This window comes from Echinops telfairi, unplaced genomic scaffold (genome assembly GCF_000313985.2).
Source record: "Echinops telfairi isolate 266 unplaced genomic scaffold, ASM31398v2 ScPeMD7_7458;HRSCAF=8496, whole genome shotgun sequence".
NCBI classification, from domain to species: domain Eukaryota; kingdom Metazoa; phylum Chordata; class Mammalia; order Afrosoricida; family Tenrecidae; genus Echinops; species Echinops telfairi.
Genome location: NW_022111358.1, coordinates 5,898,672 through 5,906,006, shown reverse-complemented (window position 1 = coordinate 5,906,006; position 7,335 = coordinate 5,898,672). Strand labels below are relative to the sequence as shown.

The following is a 7,335-nucleotide window of genomic DNA, read 5'->3' as shown; positions in this document are numbered from 1 at the left end:
CCCCCCCAATGCCAACTACCCATCTCCCCCGGCTGTGATCCAGGGTGGGGGCACCAAGCCCAGGGCTCGCCACTCCACAGAAGGTAGGGGGTCAGGCTCCCATTCCCTGAAGGGCTGTGCCAGCACAGGCTGGCCAGACGGTGTGACATATTCATGAGGCTCTGTAGGCTGGCAGGACAACACGTCCCCAAGGCAGGTGCTCGGCCACGGCGGGGTGAGAACAGGGCCACCCTCCACGCTTGGCATCCTGGCCCTCCTCCACCTGGGCAGTACTGTATCCCAGGAGAGCTTATGGGGACTTGGGGCTAGAGGATGGACATTGGGGCTCTCTCTGTGTGACCTTCAACCTTTTTGGCCTGCTCTTACAAAAGCAAACCTACAACCGCTCACAGCAGCACACCCGTGTCTCTGTAATCACCCCAGGTTAGGCGGTTCAGAGAGGTGGGCGGAGCCGGGACACAGTGGGCCGACACCCACTGAGCACATACCTTGGGCCGGTCTGGCAGGCGAGAATAGGCTGTGTGCACCGCATGCAGCACCCCCTTCCGGGCCATTTCCAGCATCTCCTCCTGATACAGGTGGTCCTTGCTTGGGTGGTGGCACCCGAACACCAGGGTCATGCGACCTCCCGGGAGTCCTGCAAGACCAGAAGGCTGCAGTTACCATAATGGCCACCAGGGGAGCCCAGGACAAGGGTTGACTGCCCAATTCTCATTCTCAGTGCACACGTGCACGTGCACGTTTTGGTGATGCTGTAGGGCAAGTCTTGGAGTGCTAACTGCCAGGTCGAGAGTGGCGGGGCTGGGCGAGTGTTCAATCCCACCAGATACCTAGAGGGAGAGAGGAGAGGCTCTCTGCTCCCATCAAGACCGACAGCCTGACAAGGGAGACAGGGGCCAGTGTAAGGCATGAAAATAATAATAACATAATTTATCGAGGGGTCATGAGGATGGAAGGGGGGGACGGAGGGAAAAAGAGCTGTCACCAAGGGCTCAAATAGAAAGTAAATGTTTAGAAAACAAGGATGGCGACCTATGTACCAATATGCTTGATACAATTGACAGATGGATTGTTTAAGAGCTGTAAGAGCTTCCAATAAAATGATCTTAAATTTTTAAAAATTATTCATATTTAAATAAATAGGTCGACAGCCTCAGAAACCCCCAGGATATAGGCTCCCTGTGATCCGAATCAACCCCAAGACAGCGGTTTGGTTTTCAGTATCTAGCAGTGAGGGTCCCTAAATAGTGACCAAGGTTGGCGCTCGACTGCTAACCCAAGAGTTGGCGATTCACACTCACGGAGGTGCCTCAGAGCCAGAGCCCGGGCAGTCAGCCTGCCCCTGGGGGGAAGTGCTATGCAGTCCCCACGAGGCTGCCATCCGGCGCAAGGCGACAGGCTTATCTAGTGACCACCCCCCACCCCCAATTCCACAGAGGGGGAAACTGAGTTCCTGAGCGTGGAGATCGCGCGCCCATAGTCGCACGAGGCAGTACTCCAGCTCAGCCGCTCAGAGCAAGGCCAGGCCATTTCCCTAGACCAGGGAGGCAGCGAGGGCTGGGGCGAGCCTGGCAGGGCTTCACCTGCAAGAGGGGCTGTCACCGCCGGTGAGGTGGTGCCACGTGTGTTCTTGGGCCCTGGCCGCCCCGTGTCCCCTCCCACTCTGGGGCGGGGTGGGGTGGGGCGGGGGAGCTCTACCTTTGTGCTCCACATCGTGGAGGCGCTGCTGCCAGAAACTGCGGAACGGGGCGATGCCCGTCCCGGGCCCGATGAGGATGCAGGGCTGGGTGGGGTCTTCCGGGAGCTGGAAGTTGGTGGCACTGAAGGGGTGGAGGGAGAGAGGCCGGGTTTGCAGACGCCCCGGGACAGCTGGGGGTGTGGCCTGGGGGTGTGGGTGTTGAGGGGCGTGGGGAGGATGAGGAGCTGGGTTTCGATTTCTTCTTTGTCCCTGCTGGCGGAAGCATACTAGCAGCCCCTCCTGGAGATGTGGCCACTCCACTGAGCCTGGGCCCACGCCCCTGTCCCCAACCCTAATCCCGCCCGGGACACACAGCCCCACGCCACCGCCAAGAGGCAGACGAGGCACCCAGTGTGATCTCAGCACCACCTCGGATCCCTCGCTGTCCCCCCAGGACTCTTAGGGGCCAACGGCCCCACGGGGGCAAAGTGGGGGACTTACCTGCGCACAAAACAGGGCACTGGGTCGTGAGGGTTCAGGCTGCTGAGCCAAGTGCTGCACACGCCGTGGTGCAGGGGACCCTGACCGTCTGCAAGAACAGACACACGCCTGACCCTCAGTCCCTCCCACGGCCCCTCCCACACTGACACGCCTCCTCAGACTGCTCTGCTCCTGCGGGGGGGCTCCCGAGCTGGGGAGCAGGAAGCAAGGAACTCTGTCTCTGCAGGTCACCCCTCTTGCTGACACAGACACTGAGTCTCAGAGAGGCAGTGACGTCTGGAGTTGCTCAGCAGCCACACCAGAGTTCAGGTGCCCTGACCCCTACACCACTCCTCCTTCCTCCAGAGACCGCCCCCCCTCACGTCCCTCCAGGCCAGCCTTGGCCAAGCAGCAGGAAGTGACCCCTCGGGCTAGACCACAGTCCTGAATCCCGAGTGCTGTCCAGGGTAACCCTCGCTGGTAGGAGCCCCAGGTGACCTCTGACCATCTGGTCTGCTCCGGACGCACCCTTTCTTTCTCTCCCCAGTGGCCCCTCCAGGAATGGTGGCCGGCCCAGCTTTCTCTTGGTGACACCTTCCGTCTCCCTTTAAAGAAGTCCCAGCCACTTGGACTGTGCTTTAGTTTTTTTCTGGGCTGAATTCGGTGCTTGGGGGACCCGCCTGCCTCTGTGCTCTGGCCTGGCCACCGAGACTGAGCCACGTGGCTGCTCCTGGCCCTCAGACACCCAGTGTTCCCAGAGCGCAAAGCGCCGCCGAGGTGGGGGGTCAGCCCCCAGCCTCGCCAAGCCAGGCGACGCCAACACCGGTGGGCATGGCAGTGGAGGAGCTAGTCATCAGACCAGGGTTTGGACCTCTCAGTCTGTGACTGTCACCCCCATTCTCTGGCCTCAGGGTCCCCCCTGTGGATCCCTTCTTTGCAACTACCTAGTGACAAATGCCTAGTTATTTCTGGTGGTGAAGTGGTTACGTGTTGGGCTGCTAACCACAAGGTCACGGTTCGAAACCACCGGCTGAACCATGGGAGAAAGATGAGGCTTTCTACTCCCAGAAAGAGTGGCCATCTTGGAAACCCACAGGGGCAGTCCTACCCTGTCCTACAGGGTCGCTCTGAGTCGGCATCGACTCCATGGCAGTGGGTTTGGGGGCCTCTTTACTGGCCCCTCTACACTGGAAGCTCCCTGAGGGCAGGGGCTGAGTCTGCTGTGTTTCCACACCCATCGCGGTGCCAAACAGTAGTGTGGCATAAATCATGGCTGAATGAATTCGTGGGCAGATGAACAATCAATGCAGACCCACCACCCACCCGCTGGCTGGGCTCTCAGAAAGTCCATGATGTGTCCAGCTCCTACTCCGTATTAATTAGGCACGGTCTACATCCGACCTTGTTAATTTGTCCCAGTAACAGGCTGGACCGAATAAGGTGCTTGAGAACTTGGACATGGGAGTGGGACTTCCAGGCTGGCCATCTCAGCTCTCTACTGACTAAACTGTGACCCTGAGCAAGAGGCAGAACCTCTCTGGGCCTCTGCAGTCTCCCCTGAGAAATGTCCGCAACCCAGCCTGTCCCTCTGCTGTCACATGCCCGCGAAGGACGCAGCTCAGTGCCTGGTCCCAGGCTTCCCTCCGGCACACCATCGGTTATGGCTAACAGGCCACTCCCAGAGGCCCAGGGACAATGGGGTTGTGAAGTGAACGTGGTGGGGCTGTTCCTGAGCCTGGGGCCCAGCACTCACCCTGGGTACGATATGTGACCACGGCCACGGTGAGGTGGACCTCCGTGGGGGTATGGTCCTGGGAGGAGCTGATGGAGTAGAACCGGGGTTTCAGCACGGGGAGCTGGGAGAGCAGGAAGCTGGCGGACAGCTGCACAGACGGGAACTCCTCAAGAATTTCCAGCAGCGTGGGTCTGTGAGTGAACTTCCACTTGTTGTAATCTGCGGGCTGAAAGCCAAGGGCCGTGTTAGGGATCCAAGGGCCTGCCCCTCACTGAAGGAGGTGGTTGCCACCAGTCTCCCTGCAGTCTTTCACACTCCCAGCAAACCCGGCCGAGTGCCAGGCGCTGTCCAGGGTGCTGAGACACTTGACGCAAGGTCACATTTCAGAAAGCTGGAGGCGGGAGTGAGGGTGGGGTGGGGGGGTGGGGGGTGGGGTTTGTCCTCAGGAACGTGGTCAAAAGAAGAGGTGGCATCTCACACTTGTGCTTAGAACCTCGCCAGCACTAATTCGTGTGGGCAAAGGCTGAGTCTCTACAACTCCATGAAATGAGAACCTGACTGAAGGAGACTCCCCGGTGCAGGGGCCACACGTTGGGCTGCTGATTGCCAAGGGCAGTAGTTCAAAGCCACCAGCCGCTCTGTGGGCAAAACATGAGCCTTTCCACTCCTGTCAAGAGTGACAGTCTTGAAAACCCACAGGGGCAGTTCCACCCTGGGAGGCAGTGGCAGTGGGCTTAGAGCTGGGGTTTTGTGTTGAGTGACAGTGTTGTGTTTGGACTCGAGTTAATTCACAACAATGATGAGGAAAATAATGTTGCCCGGTGCCTTTTGTGGAGACTTGGACCCAGAAAGGTGCAAGCGAGCTCATTCATCCCTTCATTCATTAGCTCGACCACCCCTCAGGATCAATGGGGGTCCCATGAACTGATCCATTCCTCCGCACCATGCCTCCTCCAACATATCCTCTTCCTGGTTTTGGGAAGACAGACAGACAGACAGAGACGTAATGGCTACCCTTTCCTAGCAGGTTTCTCAGGAAGTGTGGCTACAACTGGCAGATACACAGAACAATCAGTTCACGCTGCCACACGACTGTCTGCCTGAGATGGTGGGGGAGGTGGCACCTGGCTCCCTACCAGTCTCACTTTGAGGGGCTGGGCTGGATGATCTTGGGAGGTTACAGCCCAGCTCTGCCCCCACCCTTTTCCCCACCCACCAGATACGAATGTCACCTGGCACAGGGCCTCCAGCTCATGTCGTTCATTCTCCTCTGAGGCCAGCTGGGCCAGCTTCCGGAGCATCAGGGGAGATGGGGGTGTGGTGATGTCCAGGAAGTAGGTGAGGGCCTGGCTGAGTGAGCAGGGCGGCAGCCTTTTGTCCCTGACCCAGTAGCTGCCTGGAGAGGGAAGGGAGGAGTCAGGATGGATCAATGGCCTCCGAAGCCCGAGACACTCCATTCTCCAGCCTCCGGAGAGAGAAGCCTGAGGTTCTGGCTCTTGGGATGTGAAACAGAGAAAGGTGGTGCCCAGACAGCTGGTCAACAGCCCTGCAATGAGCATCAAGCTGTCATGATCCTGCTGAACCAACCACGGTCCAGAGTCCAGTCCCTCTCTGGCCTAAACTGGGTCTTTATCAGGACACCCACACCACAGGCTCACAATGACTAAACATCCCAAAGACTGTTGTTCCCCACCCCCTGAAGTGAAGTGACAAGTCTGGGGAGCCCGCACAAGGCAGCATGCGTGGCAGTCACAGCATGAACTCAGGAGTCAACAGAGCGAGGCTCAAGATTGGGCTCTCAGCTCCCAGGTGGGTGCCTGAAGCCTCAGGCCTTGGGTTCCTTTCCTGTGAAATGGATCTGATCCCAGAACCCAGGTCACTGGATTTGCATGAGTGAGTAAGTGATGCATAGCCCTGTGCCTTCAAGCCTCACCCCACACTGGGAGCCCACAGGTCTCTACTCTATCCCCGATGAGCCTGTTGATATCGTGCATGGACAACACTGGCCTAGAGGAGCCACCCAGTATAACAGACAACCATGGTTGTTGTGGTTATTGGAGCCCTGGTGGTGTAGTGGTTACACGTTGGGCTGCTAACCGTATGGTTGCCAGTTTGAAACCAGCAGCTGCTCTAAGGGAGAAAGAGGAGGCTTTTGACTCCTGTAAATTAGTCTTGGGAACTCATGGTGGGTAGGGGGAGGTCTATCTTGTCCTATAGGGTCACGATGAGGCGGCACAGACTCCATGCAGTGGGTGTTTGGTTTTATTAAGGATCTGTCGCCCACGCCGAGTGGCGAGCTCACTGAAGGCAGACACGGAGGAGACACTGTCATTGCTCGACCGGGGCTGTCTAGTACGTAACTGTGACTGGTTACCTTTACAAGACTGGTTACCTTTACGTGTTTGTCAGCACCAACCTGGCCGAGTGAGTACCAAAATAAACAACCCAAGCTTGGGTTTCTGGGCAGAAGGCCCCACTTCACAGCCCTTTGACGCAGCCAGAGTGGGGCAGGGACGGTTGGCAGGCTGGCCTCCCCCAGCAGGAAGGACAGGGTGGGTGTCCACAGCACAGGCCCAGCCTCAGCCCCTCAGCGGCATGGGCTGGGTGGGAGTGGTGGGGCTGCAGGACCTGCCTCAGGAGGAAGCCCCCACGAGGCTCACCATTCTCACTGAGGGTCTCCAGGCTCACAGGCTGCTGGGGGCCAGGCCCGTCCACCAGGCGCTCCAAGATGCCTCGCACCAGGGCCGGCTGGTTGCTCGGGCACACGCCGAGGTGCTGGCCGGGCAGGTAGCTGGGGCCCTGGCTGTCCTCACTGCAGAGCTCCACCAGCAGGGTGGTACGGCTGGGGACAGAAGAAAAGGCGCTCCTGATGACGCGGCCAGGATTTCCGCCCAGCTCCTGCTGGAGGGCCACTTCCCCAGGAAGCCCACCTCCTTTCCTTTCCCCGCCTTTTCAGGGCTGGCTGGGTGCCGTGCCTTCCCTGGGGGGTGGGATGGGGGGTCATAGAGTGGCCACACTCCCTTCTGAGCCCAGGGAGCCTGGTCCCGGGCTTTGCTCAGGGAAGGTGACTACCATGAGGGGACAGGTGGGCATAGATATTAAAAGTTGGGCACAGAGGCCAGGCTTGTCCCCAGTGATGGATGGGGGCAGGACAGCATAGAAAGCCCCCGGGGAAGCCCCCACATGCGTCTCATTTGTCCCGACGGGGACCTTTGTTTCTCCCGACAAACGTGTCATTATTATTATCTGGGGGGCATTTATCGTGGCTCGAGTGGAAGTTGACTGAGCATGTTAATTTCCCACACAACAGTGTAGCTACAATGTGCTTCACAACGTTGGCTGCCATCCCCTCACTGTAATAACTTTCCGTGCTCATCCATTCATCCTTCCTTCCTCCCTCCCTCCCTCCAAATGTCCACCCATTCATCCTTCCTTCCTGTCC

The 7,335-nt window shown here is 58.6% G+C and overlaps 1 protein-coding gene across 1 annotated transcript in view; it reads right to left on the bottom strand.

The window, feature by feature from the left end:
* Window positions 1–7,335, bottom strand: part of NOS2 (nitric oxide synthase 2) — a 46,581-nt gene that overhangs the window by 3,187 nt on the left and 36,059 nt on the right. The window contains exons 22-27 of the mRNA XM_045299977.1: window positions 6,554–6,735; window positions 5,126–5,289; window positions 3,912–4,119; window positions 2,180–2,267; window positions 1,699–1,820; window positions 489–637 (exon numbers count right to left, since the gene is read on the bottom strand). Coding sequence (XP_045155912.1) covers window positions 489–637; window positions 1,699–1,820; window positions 2,180–2,267; window positions 3,912–4,119; window positions 5,126–5,289; window positions 6,554–6,735 — 913 coding nt within the window. The remainder of the gene's footprint in view (window positions 1–488; window positions 638–1,698; window positions 1,821–2,179; window positions 2,268–3,911; window positions 4,120–5,125; window positions 5,290–6,553; window positions 6,736–7,335) is intronic.